Genomic DNA, 22,898 nt, shown 5'->3' on the forward strand with positions numbered 1-22,898 from the left:
GTAGCCATCTTCAAAACTTTACAGGCAGCCCCGTTTCAAGAAAAATTTCAAAAACAAGCAAACAAATAGTAGGCTATAAATATTATAAATGACATCATTTGTTTAAACTGGATGAATATTTATTTTTCACAAATGATAATGAGAAAAATCTAAAGCAGCCTTCTTCAAGTACTTTGCAGGTAGCCCCGTTTCAACAAAGATTTCAAAAACAAGCGAAAGAATAGTGGGCTACAAATATTATAAATGACATTATTTGTTTGAAATAAACGAACAACTACTTTTCACAAATAATGCAACAAAATTAAAGCGGCCTTCTTCAACCACTTTGCCACTAACCTCACTTCTGCAAGTATTGCCCAAACAAGTAAATAAATATTACATTACAAGTGTTATAAATAACACCATTCGATTGAAATAACAATTTTTTTCATAAATAATAAAAAGAGAATAACAGAAAAAACTCAAGAGAAACAAATTACCTGAAGCGGCCTTCTTCAAGGACTTTGCAGGTAGCCCCATTTCTACAAGGGTTCCCAAAGCAAGCATCGATGGCATGTTCACATTGGCGTCCATGGTATCCAGGTGCACATTTGCATTTGAAATCACGTTCTGGAACTGATTCACAACTTGCACCATTTCTGCATGGAAAGTTATAACATGCATCGCATTTTGCCATTATTTCATTTGGTATTTCTTCTGAAAGCAAATTGACCTTTACAATCACAAATAAAGAGGAAACGATAAATAAGTAAAGTAGAAGAAGAAGCTTGAACTAACACTAAAAATAGAAATTGGACAAAAAGAAAAAAAATAGTGTTAATAAATCTGATAAAAATAAAAAAAATTATATATTTACAACAATATAAAAATAAATCACTAATTTCAGCGCAAAATTAATCCAATTAATAAGTACTCGTTAGGTGTTAATAAGTTAAAAAGTAGAATTAAGTCCATTTTAAAAATATTTCACTGAGACTAGAGTATATATTCGGTAATTTGCTTTAACAGATTTTTATTACATGGAACAAAGCTTTTTTTGTTAAAACTTTCCAACTGCCAAAACAAGGTATTTGTATTTGCCTTTTGTTAAAAAAAAAACGCAACAACAATTTTTTTTAGAAATACACAAGAGTATATATTCATTACCCCCCCCCCCAGGCTGACACAGCCTTGATATGTCTGATGCTTTCATTTTTTATTCAAATATTTTATTTATGCTTTTTTCAAAAAACACATTAACAATTTTTCTCAAAATTAGGGATGATTCATTAACTCCCACCTCCCCTACCCCACTTGACGCAGCCTTGGTATGTCTTACGTTTCTATTGCTTATCCTCAGTTTATTTCGTTTATTTTCAAGGTGTTAATTAGCTTAAAAAATTTCCAAAACTTCAAAACAAAATTTGATTCACTGTCTCTTTCAATACTTCACTTCTCAATACGGATTTATTATATATTCAATTGAATTGAATATCTTATTATTATCCCTCAATATTCTTGTTTCATATCTATCCTTTTTAGTCATTTTGAGGGAATTTTAGTTCCAGGGAACGATGTATTTTTATTGTGGCTATGAAACTGGAAATACGAATAATTTTATGAATACTTTTTCCAACAAAATACAATCGCGTATTTTCAAGAATTGCCATTACTCAACTCCCCCTTTTATAAATAACAAATAAACAAGTAGAATAATAGGGAATTTTTTCCGTAAGACATTGGAATTACAAAATTTGAATTAACACATCGACTCTATGTCCTCAAAAAAACACAAATATATAAAAGAAAAGAGACTTACATAAAATACGACCATTAAAACTAACAAAAAATTAAAAAAAAACTAAATTAAAAAAAAAAATAAAACAGCCCTAGTATCCGTACTTCAATGAAGTTCAACCAGGACTGATAGATAAAGTGAGGTGAGTCGATTCTCTATTGTTCTATTTGTTTGTTTGATGATTATAATGGAAATACAGTGTGATCTTCACCGCTTTTTACCCCCCCCCTTCCGACTCTTCTTGGAACTGTCCCTCAAGACTGTGGGCTGAATTTCTAAATTTCTGTCCTATATTCTTTACTCTATTAAATATATTCTCTATAGCAGTGGTTTTAAACTGTGGTTCGCGTACCCCTTTGGGGTACGCAAAATTTCTTAGGGTTACGCAAATTTGTTTAATTAAGATGTGTTTAATATTTTAGCTATAGTTTACTTAGTACCGGTAGCTAAGAAGAAGTAATTAAAATGTTTTGTGAATAAAAAGAGGTAGAGTGTCCAAATATATTTGAGAACCGCTGCTCTATAGATAGAAAATTATAGAAAATTGTGAAAAATTAAATCTTACTGCGACATTGAAAATGTTCAGCTGGAGTTGAAAGCAACAATTTATCTTTTAGGGTAGGAGGCTCTGCACACTTGGCAATACCAGGCTCTACGTAGTCTCGCTTCACCCATTCTGCCAACCACTTCAAATTGCAGTCACAATAGAAAGGGTTGGATCCCAGAGCTAAGTGGGTCAAATTTCTTAATTCTTTGAAAGCTCCTTCAGGTAGTAGAGAAATATCATTACCGTGCAGGGATCTGAAAGAAAATATATGAGATCAGTTTACAAGGTCAATTACCAACACGTTGGAAAGCCTAACCCTGACTAAAATATCATACGTATTTAATATTTTAATATTATTGATAAATAAATCAATCTTTGCAAGGTTAAATAAATTGGCTGATGCACACATTTTAGATTTTCACAATAAAATAAACGCTAAGTACACACTGAACAGAAGACATACTAAAAATCGGACATAACTTTCCTAACTATTCATAACAATAATTACAGCGTACACATAACAGTGACCTAAGGACGGGTATAACCTTGTTAGTTTCTGAGTGGGGAGATGCTGCCGCTGCTGCTCGCCTATGATAATTAAAAGGACGACATATGCCATTTTGGTCGAAAATGAGTTCAGTATACTTTTGGTAAACTTAGCACGAAGAATCGGATGGTACAATCACAATTTTCCTATCTCGTATCGTTACGAAAATAAGAAATATGCAATCGCTACTTTTAACCTACCTCACCGCCGATGGCTGTGATAATCAAAAGGACGACATATACAATTTTAGTCGAAAATGAGTTCAGTATACTTTTGGCAAACTTAGCACGAAGAATCGGATGGTGTAATCAGAATTTTCGTATCACGTACCTTAACGAAAATAAAAAAGATACATACGCTACTTTTAACCTACCTCAACGCCGATGGCCGTGATAATCAAAAGGACATATATGCCATTTTGGTCGAAGATAGTTATGTATGTGTTGTCGTTACGAAGATAAAAAAGAGAAATACGATGATACGACACTTTTGGACGTGGACAAACTTTAAAAAACACAACATAGCAAGAAAAATACGCCATGGACAAACTTTTTCCTGTTTTTTGGCTCTCCTGAAAATTTACAAAAATGGCACGTCCCGCCCTTTCAATCATCACAGCCGTGCTGTCTTCCTATGCGAACAGCATAGGAGCCGCCTGTCAGCATGTGCTGGCAACACATGCGCTACCAGCATAGGGCGTGCTGGCATAGCATGTGCCACCAAAGGCTCTGGAGGAACAAAGAGAACAGGTAACTAAACCAAACTTCTGTTATGAAGTACTTTCAAATCTTTACATGAAATTAAGAATAGAAAACAAGAAAGAGGTTTAATAGTTTCTGTATAGCTAAAAATTAGTCTTAACATTAAAATTAGGATTTCGCCATCTACTGCTATTACTATCCCCGTTCGGTTGCTTAGTATTATCATAGCGGCATCTAACCAAAGGTGTGACTAGAAAAACCAGATTTTGTTGGGGCAAGGAGGGTGATAGATCTTGTGGATATCTTGGTCATACCAACCAATTTGTTCCACGAATGATGTGAGTGAGAGAGAGAGAGAGAGTGAGAGAGAGAGAGAGAGAGAGAGAGAGAGAGAGAGAGAGTGAGAGAGAGAGAGAGAGAGAGAGAGAGAGAGGGGGGGGGATCGGTATATTTAAGAACTATTGTAGCATAGCTAAATTCAGTTTTTTACAAAATCTTATATTTAAACAAAAATCACGCACGACGGCTCAACATTGAAAATCGATGTAAATAAAGGCTCAAATGAGTTGGCGTAACGATTAGTTCTTACTTTAGGTGGTACAAGTTCATTTTGTAACTGATTTCGACTATTGGGAGGGACTTGTTCGGGTAGAAGTGATCGGTAGCTCGTATTGGGTAGGACGGATTTTCCAAACTGCAGAATCAGGTGTTCAAGCCGGACTTTAAGTGGAGACAAATTCAATTTCGTGAGGGCTTGGTCATAGGGTATGTCGTGATTCTCATAGGGTATGTGTATAGTTCTCTAGTAAGTAAACTTTCTATTAAGAAATAATAACTCTTATCTGTATCCGATTTCATATTAAGAAAAAAAAATACATTTTCAAGTACTACACAACGAACCTGAAACCAATCAGGAATGCTTTTAAATAGAAAAAAATTCAACAACGGAATATACATGGTTGAGACCTATTGGAACCAAAAATTTACAATTTGCTACTTTAGTGTGGTAAAACTAGTTCCTCTATAATAGGCGACTAGGGATATGAAACTTTAAAAAAAACACACAATTTACACGAAAGATGAAGAAAATGTTGTTCAAATTTTGGAAAAATAAAATTTCAGTGTATGGTTTCAGACCCAATCTCCAGCCCCCCACTCTCTTTCCCCGTCTCTCCTTCTTACATACGTGAGTGCTTTGAATGGTTTTAGCTGTGTTTCTTTCACTGTCTTTTACATCACAACCAAGCTTACTAATCGGCTAATGTCATGAGCTGTCTATCATGCATGCCACTTTATACCCTTAAATATAGGCCTAAAAGGCCAATTAAGCCCCCACCCCACCAAACCATTCCTGAAGCGTGTCACAAGAAATTTAATTAAGCAGTTTTACTGGAAATGCTGCTTAGTTAGCACATTGCTGAAGATTTCTTCGAAGCTTGATTACATTTTTCCGCCATCTATTTTTTTAACAAATAGGGTTTGCTATAGATATTTTCAATTAGTGGTATGTGTCTTTATAAATGTACATCAAATGGACAACCGCAGGAGATACTTTCAGCGACAATTAAGCGTATTTGAGCCATCTTTAAACTTTTTTAAAGAGAGGGGCAAAGCTAATAAAAATTGTTATGAATAACAGCATATCAGCTATCGCTTGGACCGCAAATTTCATTAAGGAAAAGACTGTATACGACTTCCTTCTTGAATGAGCAATTCTACCATCAAGAGAAATAAACGTACATTTGTGAAATGAAAATTTTATCTTTAATGTTATCTATTGATGGGACAACTATACTGATGATGGGAGTTCTAGACAACGTATTTTCGATAAAACTGTAAATAAAGAAAAACTTTTGCAATTGCTCATCCTTGGTGAAGGGACAACGTCTACAGCAAAAACAAAAGGATTCTTATTTTGTTTTTTCACTTTTTCACATGCACTTCTACTAAGTTTTTTTTTTTTCAGGAGGTTACAAAAGAGGCTATGTAAATGGTAGAAAACAAGAATATGCGTGTGAAAATGCTTCAATCTATTTTTTTCACAGATCTTCTGAGTAAAACCCAGTCTTGCATGTTCGATTGCACTTAAAAAGGCACATAGTTTTGAATTTATAAATTACATTACACCCAGGCAAGGATTTACGCATAGGTCCACTAGGCCTATAGGGGCGCATAATGCCGAGGACGGCAAAAAAAACACTAAGCGATTTTTTTTTCTTAACAAAAACTGGACTGATGTGATTCATCGTCAGAGTGCCAGGTACACTTTGCTGCTGCAATGCCTATTCACAAAAAAAGTGATTTTAAAACATCACAAGAATTCCGTAGTCGCCTATAAACAGTCGAAGTCTCCCAAGAATGGCATCTAAGAGCTTGGTATCACCTCTCTCTTGAATTACTTTTGGCCCATCACTTGCCTTCAGTTCAGGACTTCCATTATCTCCGAATTTTTGGGGATTTCCCCCAATATATGTCTCCAATATATATGTTCCCCTCAATCTATGAAATATATGTGTCTCCCCAAAAACAAAATTGATTAGACCTAGGTGTGTCAAAACACTTGGGCCTAGAAGCACCGAAGATATAAATCTGGCCCTGGTCACATCTATCAAATGATGCCGAAATTTATTCTTCGGCGAATGGCAGTTGAAATGCAATTGGCAAATAAGAACGCTTGCTTTCACCCACTAACTTTGGTTGTTAAAAAAATTTCATAACAACAAAAAGACCGCTATGGTTTATGAAAACTGTTAAAGAGAAAAGTTTGTCATTCGGTCATCGTATAGATTTGTTCCTTATCCAAACAGGCCTTCGACAAGTTTTCGAGTCTGTTTCTTCAATGATTATAAGTGGAACAAAGCCAAATATGGTATAGTAGCTTATAAAGCGAAAATAGAACATTGTAAAGAATTAGCAAGGACATCATGAAATATGATTTATCATTTTGCTACGTTAATTGAAATCTAAAAAGTTAATTGGCACGGAATTCTGATTTCATAAAATTATCTTTTTTAATGAAACTATTCGTTCAAATTCGGATATATGTTAAACCACTTAATTGGCTGAATTGAGTTATCAAAATGAATGATGAAGGCTAAATTTAATAAGCAGTTAAGAGCAACAGACAGAATTAAACAGCAATTGAAGTCCTGTCACTGGTTCAAAGTTAATTATTCAACTGAATGAAATCAGCAGACTAGTGATCAAATTAATGTGATTTCCTTGAACTTTCAAATTAAATTATATTTTCTTTGCCATATTAAAGGGTACTATAATTGTGAGCATATTATGTAGTATTATAAATCGTAAAGGATTTGAGTATTTTACAACTGACAAAAAATAAGACACATGGAAGTTTATGGAGTTGAAAATAATAAATGGGGGTATATAAAGCAGTCAGCGCGATTTAGCGCTCCCTATTGAAGCCGGAAATTCGACAAAAAAAAAATATAAACGAAATCAATAGTTGTTTTTACCTCTTCGATAATTTATATATTTTATTATTGTTACAAGTTTATATTAATTTTACTAATGTGCATTTTATAAACCTCCCAAAGTAATAACATGTTTAAAAAATACCAGTAATTTTTTTAAATTGATTCCAGTGTAGATTCCAGCACTATCCACCTCCGCTTCCGCAAAACCGAGCACGTTAGATGGTTCAACAGGGTACAGAACCTGGAGATCCTTTGGTCTTTTAAATTACCATCCCTGTCCGAGCATTTCGATTCTCACTAACTGCGTTAGTGCAGTCATCTACTTTGCCTGCCCACTCAAACCCCCACCTGACTCATATTCGAATTTGATCCAACTGCAACCGGCTGGAAACGTCCCGAAGTTAGACCACACACAAGATGCAGAGACGTCGGCGGTCGATTCACTACCAGGAACATCAACCTCAATGAAGCTCTGACCCCCTCCCGGGACAGAACACTCTGGAAACGACTAACGACGCTGACGTCTGTTTCTCTCTACACTGGCTACGTTGCTTAACAAGAGCTCTAGGTCAGGTAAGTCAAGTCAAGTTGACTCCAGAATTGTTCCAGTTATTCTTGGTAGTAGAGCACCATCAGTAGCGCAAGTAGCATCAGATTACTACCATACCCCTGCTATGCAGTATTATACCCCTGCTATGCAGCCTACTATAGACCATAACAACAAAAGAAAATAGAAAAATAATTCCAAAGGAAGGAATTTGAGATTTCTCAGAAAAATCAAAAGGCTGTAACTTTTTCAATTTAAACTTGCACCAGTATGCTACTTGAAACTGTAGTCAAAGTCTATAGGCATCTAAATAGTATATAACAATCTAAAGAGAAAAAAAAACATATTCTGCCATCTATTGTCATTTTTCATCAATAAATCCGCAAACTAGGTATTTTCAACAGAAACAATCTGAAATAAGAGTATGATTCATTATTGGTGTTTACCGTCTTTTATTTTTTCAATGAAAAATATGTCTTCCTATGTGTTTGTGACTACATTTTTCAGTCCAAATACGTATTGCACCTCGTCATCGCCGGATCAGATCTTTAAGCAATTTTGGGGACACTCAAACACATAAAGAAAAAAAATCTATTAAATAAAATTTAATCAGCTTTTTGTCTCTCCAGTTAATAATATAAGAAAAAAATTAAGCTTATCAAATTAATTATAAGACTTTATAATTTCATATTTCTCATAGTAAAGTTGTAGCAATTATCAATATATCTTCATGTGATGAAGTTAGTAAAATAAGTCCGTAAACCTCTCACTGGATCTCTATTTTTTTTATTTTCTCTCATATATATATATATATATACTAGCTGTTGGGGTGGCGCTTCGCGCCACCCCAACACCTAGTTGGTGGGGCGCTTCGTGCCCCCCCAAGCCCCCCCGCGCGCGTAAGTCGTTACGCGCCATATTAGTTACGCGCCATTGTAGTTGTGTCCCTGTGTCCCACCTGTGAATAGAGATAGATATAAATATATGTTTTTAACTACGTAAAACATGCTAATATACAACATTCTTCGCTGTCCCATTGTCTGTGCATATAAATAGATTGTCAGGTTTACTGACTCTTGAACATGCAACATATAATTGTCCATGGGAAAAACAATCCGTATTCAGATCTATACCTCATTATTCTAATGATGTGTCCCTGTGTCCCGGTCGTCATTTACATTCCCTGTGTCCCGGTCGTCATTTGTGTCCCGGTGTCCCAGTTTGTAATTTCTCTTTGAGTATCCCGGTCGTCATTTATATTCCCTGTGTCCCGGTGTCCCGGTCGTCATTTGTGTCCCGGTGTCCCGGTCTGTAATTTCTATTCGAACAATCCCTGTGTCCCGGTCGTCATTTATATATCCCGCCTGTGCCCCCGGCGTCCCCTCATTTTACAATTAAACATTTTTCCGTGAACAAATGTCTTAAATATCTTGAATGACGTCACCGCAAAGCAAAAATGACGACAACTAATTTCATGACGTCAGTCAACACAGAAACATGACGTCACCTGATCCACAGACAGACAGACAGACAACTTATTTTTATATATATATATATATATATATATATATATATATATATATATATATATATATATATATATATATACATATACTATTAACTTTTTTTGCTCATATACAAAAAGTTAAGCTTATTAAATTAATACTAAAACTTTATAATTGCATATTTCTCATAGTAAAGTTGTAGCAATTAGCAAGATATCTTCACGAGATAAGTTGGTAAAATGAGTTCGTAAACCTCTCAGTGGATCACTATTTTTTTTTTTTTTTTTTTGCTTATAATGACTTCTGCATTTTATTACATAATCCTTGGCTTTGGCATTAGAACCACTTTTATTTCTTCGACCTGACCCGGGCGGCGCCTTACTGTCTATATGGTAAGCAAAAAGGTATACTGTATACATGGTAAGCAAAAAGAGATCCTTGTAAATAGAAACAAAAACCCCATGTACCTTTGCTAAACGCAAAAGTGCTGGATTTATTCAAATTTACTCATCAAGAATTAATTGCGTAAGAAAACCTGCATATTTAGAAAAACACGGAAGCATCCTAAAAAAAAGGTTGTGATCTTAAAGAAAATTACGCCGTTAATCATGTCTAAGAGCCTTGAAGTGAATTTTTTCTAGTTTTCAGTTTTTTTTTCAAAAGGGTTATCATATGAAACCAATGGCCACAGAGCACAAGGAAAATTTAAAGTTCAGATGAGAGAAAATTTAAAACCAAATCAGGAAGGAATTCACTCCCTTGTCTCTCTACTCTTGGAATTAATTAAATATTGAATGTATTAGAATTAAGCCTAAGATATGGGTACTGAAGGGTGAAAGTTTCCCTATTACAGTGGAAAGGGTAATTTTGAACGGAAAACATATGTTTAGATATGTTACCTAAACATATTTTAACCAATTGTGACCTAAAAAATGGCAAGGCCTACAATAAAACGCAATAAAAATAATTATCAGAGCCTTGATTATCTGAAATTACCTTAAAATAGGTAGCATAAATAATAATGTAAATTCGTCTAAATAAAGATTCTAAAAATAATTGAGCAAAAAAAACTTACAAAACTTTAAGCAGTTTTAAGCCACTGAAAGCATCCCGATGAACACATTGCAGCTTGTTGTAGCTTATAACTCTAAAAATAAACAAATAAACAAAAGAAATTAGTAACGTTACTCAAGTTGGCCGTCAGTGATAATAAAATTTTACTTTGGCCTTTTAATAGAAAAGAGCCTACGCCTACAGAGCTCAACGAAACATATAGACTGTAGTTTCAATCGTTTTGTTTCACTTAATTATTAGCTAATCTACGGTTTAATTATTTATTTCTGGGTATTATTGAAAGTTTGGTGTAATTTATAACCCTAAAGACATAAAATCCAGTAATACGTTAAAAATTGGCTTTAAATGTTAGTCTAAACTTAGAGATCTTTTATACTTATAGATCTAAACTTATAAACTTATAGAACACATAATATATACATATATATATATATATATATATATATATATATATATATATATATATATATATATATATATATATATATATATATATATATATATTTAGCCTAAATCTCTCCTATAGATCATAGGATCAAATATACGGTTTGACTTGACTGTTGACTAGTTTAAGGTTTGATGGTATTCATTATAAATTACTTATCATGGCCCTAACAACGAAAAAAAAGTAAAATGTTTAAAGTTGGCTTCAAATTTTAATACAATTTAACTTTAATATTTTAATGGAATATTAGCCTATGCATATTCCTAGCTAAAAAAAAAAACAAAAAAACAAAGCTTATAGATCCCAGCTTTATATATATATATATATATATATATATATATATATATATATATATATATATATATATATATATATATATATATATATATATATATATATATATATATATATATATATATATATATACATATATATATATATATTATATATATATATATATATATATATATATATATATATATATATATATATATATATATATATATATATATATATATATATATATATTACAGACAGGCTTTATTTTACAGACAAATAAACTTTAAGCTTTATTTGTCTTCATTTTAAGCTGTCGTATAAAAGCTTGTTTCAGCTTACAATCTAAAAAAAAATAATAATATTTCTGAGAATGGCGTAAAATTTTAGTAGAATTTGAATTTAATAATTTAACATAATCAAAGGCTATAACTAGAGCCTTTACATATTCTTAGCTTATACAAAGCCTACAGATCCTAGCTTCAAAAAACATTTTAATCGACTTGATTGTTAACTACTTAAAGACTAATTTAGCCTATTTTTCAAAAAGCACAATTTTCAACAGCCTATCATCTTTCAGCCACAAAGCGTCACTGAACTAACTTAACCCTTTTTAGCCCTAAAAAAGTTAGACTAAAACACCTGTTTTGGCAATTCTTCTGGATAACATCTATCACACCTGCCTCAATATTCCAAAACACCCACGCTACAGAGCGATACTTGTACTCTGTCATTACTGTGACTGCTAATATCCTAATCTCGCTTCATTATTTATTTTCCTATTCTTCCTAATTTTTTCAGTTGCGAAAAAAAAATACCTACATCGGCGAACAGCTTAGGGGATTGAGTTAAAACTTTCATGGAGCGTTGGGATGGGATAAAGTGACTTCTGGTTTTGTTTTTGTGGAAGGGACGACGGGGTAAATACTTTTTTTTCCAATTAGCCTACAAGTGATCTTAGTGGAGTGAAGTGACCTGCGAGGGTGTATTGACTGTACATGACCCAATTCATGGGAGGGACAGATCTCAGGGTATGCTGCTTAGTATTTGGTCTGGAGGGGGACATTACTGGAGATTGAATGGAACACGACAAAGAGGAGGAGGGGTTCGCTGATTTATCATCCTTACCGCTGATGCTACCTCGAGAAGTTAATATATCCGATTGGTCGTCCTTCTTGCTGCCTAGCTTTAATTCTTCGTCCTAAACTTAGTCTTCTTACCACAATTTTTAAACATGTTTTCGCACACTGAACCCTCAATAACTCCAAATTAATTCCTTTCACTAAAAAGACGCTCATATTATTTATAGTCTGTTTAAATGTTTTTTAAATAACTGAGTGTATTTCGTTCGTTTTCGTTTGGTAATTTGCTGGGTTATTTTTTTTTTTAATTTAAAGTACTTATTAGGTACGTTTTTTTTAAACTTTCGTCAAAGTTGCATTATGAATAGAATATTATCTTATATAAAAACAGACTGCTAGCTTCCGCCAAAAGTAATTAAACCAGTAAACCAAATTTTACCTTATTTGGAAAGAAGAAGAAAACAAACAGTGAGCAATCTAAGCTTGGTTGAAAATCAATAATGAAGTAATTTTACAATCATAAAAATAATTATTTTTACATTGCTGTAAAATCTCCAAATATAATGAGCGCACATATTCGGTACAATTTAATAAGACAAAGATGTTAAATTAAATTAAAAAACAAACAATTTGGTGAATAACTAAAAATTTACTTCATTTTCGAAACACACATACACAAAAAAAAACCATAAAAATTACAGCAAAATACAGAAGAAACAACGTTATGATAGTAAAAATAAAACTAATTTACAGACAAAAAGTTTAAAGTAAATTATCAAAAAATACTCGTCTAAATGAATATTTAATTACCAAGTTAGAATCAGGAGTATTCAAATTACAAAATGATATATAAACATTTACAAATATAATTGCTAAACTCTATTTACACTATGCTCAGCTCCAAAGCAATCGATACAAGTTTGGCTTGCTAGAAGGATAAGATTAGGAGAAAAAAAAGGAAGGAGACGGAAGAAAAAGGATAGGAATAGAGAAGAGAGAGACAGCGAGAGAGCAAGAGAGAGGGGAGATGAAAGGGGTAGAGAGGGAGAAAGGAGAAGAAATAAGAGGAAAGAGAGAGAAAAAGATAGAGAAGATGGAAGAAAAAGAGAAAGAAGATACATAAGAGAGAATATTATTTTAAAACTAGCTGTTGGGGTGGCGCTTCGCGCCACCCCAACACCTAGTTGGTGGGGGTACTTCGCGCCTCCCAAGTCCCCCCGCGCGCGTAAGTCGTTACGCGCCATATTAGTTACGCGCCATTGTAGTTGCGTCCCAGTGTCCCACCTGTGAATATATATATATATATATATATATATATATATATATATATATATATATATATATATATATATATATATATATATATATATATATATATATATATATATATATATATATATATATATATATATATATATATATATATATATATATATATATATATATATATATATGTATGTTTTTAACTACGTAAAACTTGCGAATATACAACATTCTTCGCTGTCCCATTGTCTGTACATATAAATAGATTGTCAGGTTTACCGACTCTTGAACACGCAACATATAATTGTCCACGGGAAAAACAATCCGTATTCATATCTATACCTCATTATTCTAATGATTGCCCCTGATCTTTGTTGATGGTGATTGCTAATCAAACATTCCCTGTGTCCCCATCGTCATTTATATATCCCCCCTGTGCCCACCGGCGTCCCCGTTGTAGTTGTGTCCCTGTGTCCCAGTCGTCATTTATATTCCCTGTGTCCCGGTTGTTTGCCCCCCGGCGTCCCCGTTGTAGTTGTGTCCCTGTGTCCCAGTCGGCATTTATATTCCCTGTGTCCCGGTCGTTATTTGTGTCCCGGTGTCCCAGTCTGTAATATCTCTTTGAGTGTCCCGGTCGTCATGTATATTCCATGTGTCCCAGTCGTCATTTGTGTCCCAGTCTGTAATTTCGTCAGTTGACAAACAACTTCATCACGACATACAGCTCAATCCTTATAATGACGTCAGTCGACAAACATGACGTCAGTCGGCACACAAACATGACGTCAGTCGACACAAACGTCCCAGTCGTCATTGTGTCCCGGTGTCCCAGTCTGTAATTTCTCTTTGAGTGTCCCGGTCGTCATTTATATTCCCCGTGTCCCGTTCTGTATATACATTCGTTTTTGATTGGTATATGATGAAATAAATTTTTTGTTTTTTTCCTTTTATTCTTTTTAGTTTTTTTATTGGTTTTTACCTTTTTTTTACCTTTTTTAGTTTTATTTTATTTTTATTTTTATTTTTAGTTTTTTAGTTTTCTTTTTCTCCTTTATTTTTCAGCTTTTTTCCTTTTTTAGTTTTTTTTCTTTTTCAGTTTTTAGTTTTTTTAGTTTTTTTATTAGTTTTTAGTTTTTTTCTTTTTAGTTTTTTTTGTAGTTTTTACCTTTTTTTTATTTTTTTTTATTTTTTTTTAGTATTTCCTTTTTAGTTTTTTTTTGTAGTTTTTACCTTTTTTAGTTTTTTTCTTCTTTTGTATTGATGCTAAAGCCAAGGTTCGAACCTTGAGTCTCTCGGACCTAGAACCTGGAACATAACGTTTTACCAACTCAGCTACTTCGGCTTGAATACATTCGTTTTTGAATTGGTATATGATGAAATGATTCAGACGTCATATGCGGACAAATACAACGTCAGTCGACAGACAGACACACAAACAAACAACTTATTTTTATATATATATATATATATATATATATATATATATATATATATATATATATATATATAGATTTTTTACTACGTAAAACTTGCCAATATACAACATTCTTTGCTGTCACATTGTCTGTCCATATAAATAGACTGTCAGGTTTTCGTTTATATTCCCTCTGTCCCGGTCGTCATTTGTGTCCTGGTCTGTAATTTCTCTTTGAGTGTTTTTTCTTTTTAGTTTTTTACCCTTTTTCTTTTTTCAGTTTTCTTTTTCTTCTTTATTTTTTAGCGTCACTATGAAATACATATCGCCGAACCTTTGTTTTTTTAACTAAAATCTGGTAGGCATTGATGACTTTATCCAAGTCAAAATCCCAAACCCGATCATCATCGCTATCATTTTCAGTTTTGATATGTTTTGACTCTCGCTGTCCAGGTGGATTTTCATCTAACTGCGCGGTTTTGCGTTCTTTAGCCGCAAGCCTGTTTTCTTGCTGTTCTTGTGATTCCTCGGCACGCTTTCTTTTCTTACTTTTTCTATCAGCCGCAAGCCTGTTTTCTTGCTGTTCTTGTCATTCCTCGGCACGCTTTCTTTTCTTACTTTCTCTATCATCCGCAAGTTTTTTGGCATAGACTCTTTGAGCAGCTTCCTCGGCTGTTGCCATTGAAGGTTCTTCAGTCATTTTACAATTAAACATTTTTCCGTCCACGATCTTCTTACAATTAAAAATTTGTCTTTGAACGATTTTCTTAAATACTTTTAATGACGTCATCGTCATAACAAACATGACGACAACTAACTTCATGACGACATGATGACATGACGTCACTCGACAGATAGACAGACAGACAACTTATTTTTACATATATAGATTACATAAGAGAGGCAAAACATAAGGATAACTTTATTTTTTTTACTGATTTTAATGTTTTATTGCTATTTGTTTCCTTCATTTAGCCTCATCTATTTTAGCCTTTGAATCAGTACTTTAAATTTTAGATTAGTTCAAATCCTTTTGGTGCTCAAAATTTCATGGGCGTCTGTTCCTGTGTAGTTCCTCCTGTCGAGTTCAATTCTTCAGTTCAGTAGTTTCCCGCCATTAGTTCTGTTGAGCAATTCCTACACTAATTCATTTCCTCTGCTAGTTCGTGTCTTTCAAGTTTTAAATATATGAATAACTGATTTTCTTTTATTATTTTTATTGATTTTTTTATTCCTTGCATTACTTTTCTGATTGTCTTTAATTGTTTTTTTTTTCTGTGTTTTAGTATAGTTTCTTTTTTCAATTGCTTTTATTCTTTGATGTGAAAGGCATGTTTAGCAATGTTTCCTTGCGAGTGCCATTTTTAAGAATAAAAGTTGTAACATCTTCTTATTCTGTTTGATTCTTTTTATTTATGAATTAACAATCACTAAATTGAAAAGATTAATAGTAAAAATAAAGTCACAAGGGTTATCCTTGAACATTTGTCACAACTTGTAAGCTATCTAAGATTTAAGAATTTTTCTAACACACACAAAAAGAACAAACAGATATGTTCAAAAGGAATTATCAGTCAAGGGGGACATGCCCCCAAGGTTCCTCCATAATGGCATCTATGCTTCAAATCACACCTTCTAGGATGAAAAATAAAATTTCGCCTCTAATTTTCTTCCACTATGGCAGGTAGGTATTGCAGACATTAAGATACAGATGATGATTACAGTTAGGAAGTTGCTATTTCTGTTTATCGGTTTACCCAAGGTTGTTTCAAGCCAACCAACAAGATTGTTCAAATTTTGGCTCTTCCCCTATAGTCACCTTTGTGAGCCCCTTGTTGTCGGCTTTGAGGCGATTATCTCCTAAAATTTATGTGACATTCTTCATGTGACTTTCTTTCACTTAGACAGGTAGGCATTACAGACTTTAAGATGCAGATACAGGTATAAAGATTTGATTTTGGTTAGCAATTGATTATTTTTAGTTATGGATTTGCCCGAGGTTCTTTCAAGCCATCCAATCAGACCGTTCAAATTTTGTCTCTTCCCTTATAATCGTTTTTGTGAACCCCTTCGTTGCCAGCTTTGAGACGATCATCTCCTAACATCTAGTTCCTGTGACTTTTTTCCGCATAGAAGTAGGCATAACAGATTTTAAGATGCAGATAAAGGTATTAATATTTGATTATGGTGATAATTATGGTTATCAATTTATTATTTCTGGTTATCGGTTTGCCCAAGGTTCTTTCAAGCCATCCAATCAGACGGTTCAGATTTTGGCTCTTCCCTTATAATCGTTTTTCTGAACTCCTTTGTTGCCGGCTTTGAGACGATCATCTCCTAACATTTGTGTGACTTTCTTCCACTTAGGCAGGTAGGCATTACAGATTTTAAGATGCAGATGATGATACAAGTATTAAGATTTGAAGCAGACGTAATATCTGTTGGTTTTCAGATGTAAGTGTAAATGGGAATATTAAGATATAAATGAAAGCGTAAGATACCGTATTTTAGGCATCAAATAAAGCGATAATAAACATAAGTAGACTAATACACAAAAACCTACTATTTGATTATCATTTTAGCAGAAACATTAGCAAGAAAAGAGACCACCCTTTCGAAAAATGGCAGAGTAGACGAAAAGGATTGCAAGAACAAAAAAAAAATGCAACCGAAAAAAGCCAGAAAATGCAACCGAGCCAGAAAAATGGAATGACGAAAGAAAACTAGACATTTCAGCTGGAAGGCTGAACGGTCTTTAGTGCTAATAATAATAAAAGGCTAACTTTCCAAAAGCAGTCAACAAATAGAAACAATTAATGAATAAACACATTGGTTAAAAAAAATGCAGAAAAGATAACAAGCGAACTATCGTAGTGACTGATACAAAACAGGAGACTGAATTCGGAAAAAACATATAAATAAAAGTAGCGATTCATTCTCTCCTTTATTTTCCATTTGCTTTTCTTGTGTTCTTCTGGTTTCACTTTATTTTATTTTTTTATTTGCCAATGCTTTGTTTGAAGTTAGTCTATTTATGCTTGGTGGAGGGCGTTGGCCGCCATACCGGAATATATGTTTTTATTTTGTCGTTCCATTTCGCTTGCAAAATTCTCCTCGTTAAAAAGTTTTTTTTCTTGTAAGGTTTTTTCTTCTTTTTTTTTTTAGCAAAAATAGGAGCAAAGCTCTCAAGTGAAATCTTCTGGGAAAATAGAAAAGATTTTTATGATATATTTTAACTTGACACAATAAACTGTAAATGGTGTCCCAAAACTAAATCTGAAAATCCCTGAACTAAACGTAGCTCAAACATCTACTCAACATAACTCACACAATATGATTTTTAGTTACCAATGACTTAAATGGGGCTTGTGATTTAAATCCCTAGACAAACGTTAATGAGCGTTTTTACTCCCATAACCAAGAGTTATCAGCTTAAACTATGATGCCAGTCATTAAATTAGTCCAGAGTGATAATCTTGAGTGAAAGACCGCCACCAGATTAGGGATTTATTATTTTTCTATAATATAACAGCGCGAAAAGTACTTACAGCGATAGTAGCATGCCAAGATCTGAAAACGTGTTATTTGACAACACAGCAATTTGATTGTGACTTAAATCCCTAGAAGAAAGTTAAAAAGTATTTTTACCAAAGAGCATGCATAGAACTAGGCTACATGGTTAGACCCAAAGCGTTGATAAATTAGTAAGTAGATGCAGCTGTCCTTATATGTTCATATATGATAAGTGTTACATCCGTGTTACATATATAAGAAGTGTTACGTCTATATCTTACAATTACAGACGAGTGTTACATCCGCCACTATATTTGCATTATTTTGCAAATAAACCCAAACTCGGAAGCTCAAATGGGAAAACTTACGTTCTCGTCAAATAGATTTAAAGAATAAAAATATTACGCGGTCAATAGCTACATAAAATACTGTCATATTAGAAACAGATTAGTATAATCTATGAGGCAAACGGATTTAATAGCGGATCAAGCGGATCAAGCAAAATGCTTCAAATAAAAAAGTTTGTTGGTTTTAAGGAAAACAAAAAAAAAATAAAATATTACTGAATGCCAAGTGTATTGGCCAGAATTCAATATTACAAGAAACAAATTTTTAGTATTCGTTATTAAGCAGCACAGCATTCGTTGAAAGTATTAAAAAAAAAACTTGGATGCTAGAAATTGCCTTAAAAGCTACAAGGTGGTAAGTTTATTAGCCATAACGCCTTAACTCTCCATAAGAAACTCCAAAATAAGTTCTTTACACATACTAACGTCAAAGGAATGTTAATAGTACTAAAGAAAAATAGCATAAACGAATTTGGTAGGCCTATATCAATAACTGCATATATAACTAACAACTGGGCATAAATAACATAATGACTGCAAAATGATGTGCCCTGATAAAGTTTCCGATCTCCAGTCAGTTTATGGAATAACTAACTTTTTGGAAGTTGGGAATTTCCTAGAAATAGGCTCCAGCAAATTTGTGCAAAATTGGCCTATTTTGGGGTATTCCTCGCCCAACATTTATCAGAAACTGACATGTATCAAAATGCTGAAAATAAATTTATCAATATTACTGAGACTAAACTCTTCTAAAACAACATGATGGTGAAGGGGTGAGCTAAAAGTGTGAGCTTCAACGGGTGAAGTTGAAGTGAAGTGGAGGTAAAGCAAGGTAAAGTTGAAACTGAGGGGGGTGAGCTCAAGGTGTACACCATGGTCTGAAAACTTTTTCCATTTCTTTTATAGGCTTTACTCTTAAATAAAGCCAGAACAGTAAATTTGGTAAATAGAAAAGGGCTTGTCATTTTCATTTTATCATTTTTTTTTTATCTTAAAAAAAATTTATTCTCTTTGAGTTGCATATGAGTCATATTTAAAAATTATCACTAAAAATAGCATTACAAAATTATCTAATGTTAACATTATAATATAGTATAGCTGATACAAAAAGAAATTAAAAGACAAATAGTCCTTGAAGTGGATTGCCAAAAACGCCCTTTAATACTAATAAAACATTATTATATAATACTAATGAAATATTAATAAAAGCAAGCAAATGCAACTCAATTATATAATGATGATATCGCCTTATTTTATCAAGGAGTCTCTCATTCTCCTCCACCGGATGTACACCCTGGAGCACCACTTTTTTGCCACAAATGGCATACTTCCATCATAGGAAACGTTTTTCGCGCTCGCAGAGAACGCTTCACACTACGTGTAGCACGCGTCCGACACACAGGGTGTGCATCACTTGTTGTACACGATTTTCGAGAATGGGTGACCCCTTACACTGTACAATGCTTTAACAGCATGCTTGTTAAATTATTATTGCTAAAAAGAGCTCAAATCAGTAACATCAACAGATCCTGTCAATTTTTTTTTCTTTTAATCTCGTGATGAAGTGAAACGTTATAGCAATTCCAAAAAACTCAAGTATGTCTATATACGGTACAAATCACCTTATTAACTATCCATCATGACAGCTCGCGCTAAGATTACAAAATAGAAGTTGTTTTTGTTAATTGTCTTTCAAAATATATTCATGTAGAAGTGACAATTATGATTTATTAGGATCAAGTGTGGAATATATGATAAAAGAAGCAAATTTAGCTTGTATGTCAGCTTTTGAACATCAAAAGGTCATACCTTCGAGTTTTGAGAATTAAAAACTGAATAACTGAAGGTGTTCTGGGTTAAAATAAAAAAAGACCAAGTAACTGCAGTTTGAAACTGCTAGGTAGGATCGGAAGTGATCGTAAAAAATTCCTTTACTAGATTTTATTTTTTTTTTACATGGCGAATGAAATTTTAATAATTGAAGCAAGGCGGTTCGAGGGGAGGAGGTGGGGGGGGGTTGAGAAATATTTTCAAAACGCACGAAAATTTTGTTTTTATCTAATTATGTGACTTCTTAACAAGTTGGAAAAGCATTCCGTAAGGGGGAGGGCAAACTCGGTAAGCCTCCCCTAGATACGGCCTTGAATCAAACGGGTTCTAAGAGTAAAACCGTATAAACGCGACAAAGAATCAAATAATTACAGTTAGATGTAACTAAGTTATATTAGTTACGAAAGTAAAAATTTATTTTGAGGGAATAAGTGAACAAAAAGTGAACGAAAAATGAAAGATTGCAGTTACACACTGCGAGGTTATAAGTAGATGAAAGTAGATACTTGTTGTAATAGAGTAGTTATTAATAGTTTGCTTAGGGTCCACGGAATGAATTTGTTCTGACTCTTCAGGAACAAAGCAAAATATATAAATACGTGATATGATATATACGCGATATGGCTTTAAAATTAATTAAGATTATTAACAATTGCCTTAGGACCTCTAAAGATATTTCACCAAAAGGGCAAAAAAACCTATGCACCAAAAAGGTAGTAAGACCAAAAGGGTAAGATATTTATCTATTAATATTTGAAATTTCGTATGCACACATGGCTTGGACCCAAAGGTCGTATATGCCTGGTTTGGATCCAAATAAAAGCTGGGAGGAGGAAAGGAGATTGTCTGGAATCTCCTCATCAGCATATCAGAAGAGAATTGTAGATTATCGGATCAGAAAAGAACATTTCAGAACATACAAGAAGAGAACGGAAGAGATTGTAGAATCTCATTATTTTTGTGATTTTGAAAGTAAGTGTTTTAATACTGACAAAATACTTCTTTCAGTTTTTGTGGATCTTAAGCGGGTATTTGATAACTTGGTTTTAATATTTCATAAAAAAGATAGGAATTTTTAGAATTTAAATGTTTATATTTAAATTGGTTTGCTTCTTTTCTGAAACAAGGGTTCATTCAAGTAGTTTTTCCATTCAACTCATTATTTTCAAATCTATCAATACACTAGGCCAGCTTAAATTTCGTTTATGGAGAACAATCTAAACTTGCTTAAAAAATAGAAAAATTTCTTTTTTCAGTGATTTCAAACAATTCCCACATTTTTCAAACTAAAAAATTCCCAGCAGGTTTGAAATATAATTTAGTAGATAGAAAGATTAAATTATATATATATATATATATATATATATATATATATATATATATATATTTTTTAAGTTGAAAGATTAAAACCGCAAGACTGCACAAATACAATACCAAACATTTCGCAGAGAACAGCAACCTTAACTACGCGAAGATCTCACGCTCTTGTCCAAAAAGAGGCTGGTTTCGTTTTACAATTTCCAAACATATACCGTTTTTCAAGAAAGATAATCAAATTCAGCTGCTCAAGTATATCAAAACAACTGTTGCCAAACTAGCCAAAAAAACACCCGATATACCATATCTAAGGTCAGACACGTACCCAACGAGGGCCTTTGAACACTTGCACCCCGTCCCATCAAAATCGAATTTTTCCAGCGAAGTCTAAAACTTTCTATACAATTCACCTGCTTGTTGTGGTTTTGTAAGTTGTTTCTCACTGCCTGAATAACCTAGTTCTTACTTATACATGTAAAGTTCTTACTTACATACACATACGTGATGTAGAGTTACGAGATGGCAATATTTGTAAATTATTTATTTGATGTAGGTTATTCACTGCCTGAATAACCTAGTTCTTACTTATACATGTAAAGTTCTTACTTAGACATGTAAAGTTCTTACTTACATACACATACGTGATGTAGAGTTACGAGATGGCAATATTTGTAAATTATTTATTTGATGTAGGTTATTCACTGCCTGAATAACCTAGTTCTTACTTATACATGTAAAGTTCTTACTTAGACATGTAAAGTTATTACTTACATACACATACGTGATGTAGAGTTACGAGATGGCAATATTTGTAAATTATTTATTTGATGTAGGTTATTCACTGCCTGAATAACCTAGTGCACGCTTGCTGTTCTTGGGTATTATATAAAAGAGTAATACTTACAGTCTCGTCAAAAACTTCAAGTGACTCAAGCGTTTTGGCTGTATAGACTGAATTTCATTGGAGTCTAAATACCTAAAATAAATAAAAAAAAATCAATTCAATCTGGTTTAACTCCATATCGGGCTTTTAGCCCCTTATAGTGTTTCCTTTCAAAATCTTGTATGTCAATTGGGGTTGCAGGCGTTTATTTCCCTTTCTTTTTTCTATACAGAAAGAAAGGACAAATTCTAAGTAGATACTCAAACATTTAGAAAATGTTGGGTCCTGTATCTGTATCAAATCCCCAATTAGCATGTTAAAGTTATTATTGGACTGTGAGGTAAAGGTAAAGCATACCTCGAGGTTAATAAGCTAGATAGATAATTTCAAATA

General features: G+C 33.2%; 1 protein-coding gene across 1 annotated transcript in view; it reads right to left on the reverse strand.

The window, feature by feature from the left end:
• Positions 1-22,898, reverse strand: part of LOC136027684 (protein slit-like) — a 184,324-nt gene that overhangs the window by 91,678 nt on the left and 69,748 nt on the right. Inside the window, exons 11-15 of the mRNA XM_065705131.1 lie at positions 22,527-22,598; positions 18,164-18,235; positions 10,137-10,208; positions 2,343-2,578; positions 480-696 (exon numbers count right to left, since the gene is read on the reverse strand). Coding sequence (XP_065561203.1) covers positions 480-696; positions 2,343-2,578; positions 10,137-10,208; positions 18,164-18,235; positions 22,527-22,598 — 669 coding nt within the window. The remainder of the gene's footprint in view (positions 1-479; positions 697-2,342; positions 2,579-10,136; positions 10,209-18,163; positions 18,236-22,526; positions 22,599-22,898) is intronic.

The sequence above is a fragment of the Artemia franciscana genome, chromosome 5 (assembly GCF_032884065.1).
Source record: "Artemia franciscana chromosome 5, ASM3288406v1, whole genome shotgun sequence".
In the NCBI taxonomy this organism is placed as follows: domain Eukaryota; kingdom Metazoa; phylum Arthropoda; class Branchiopoda; order Anostraca; family Artemiidae; genus Artemia; species Artemia franciscana.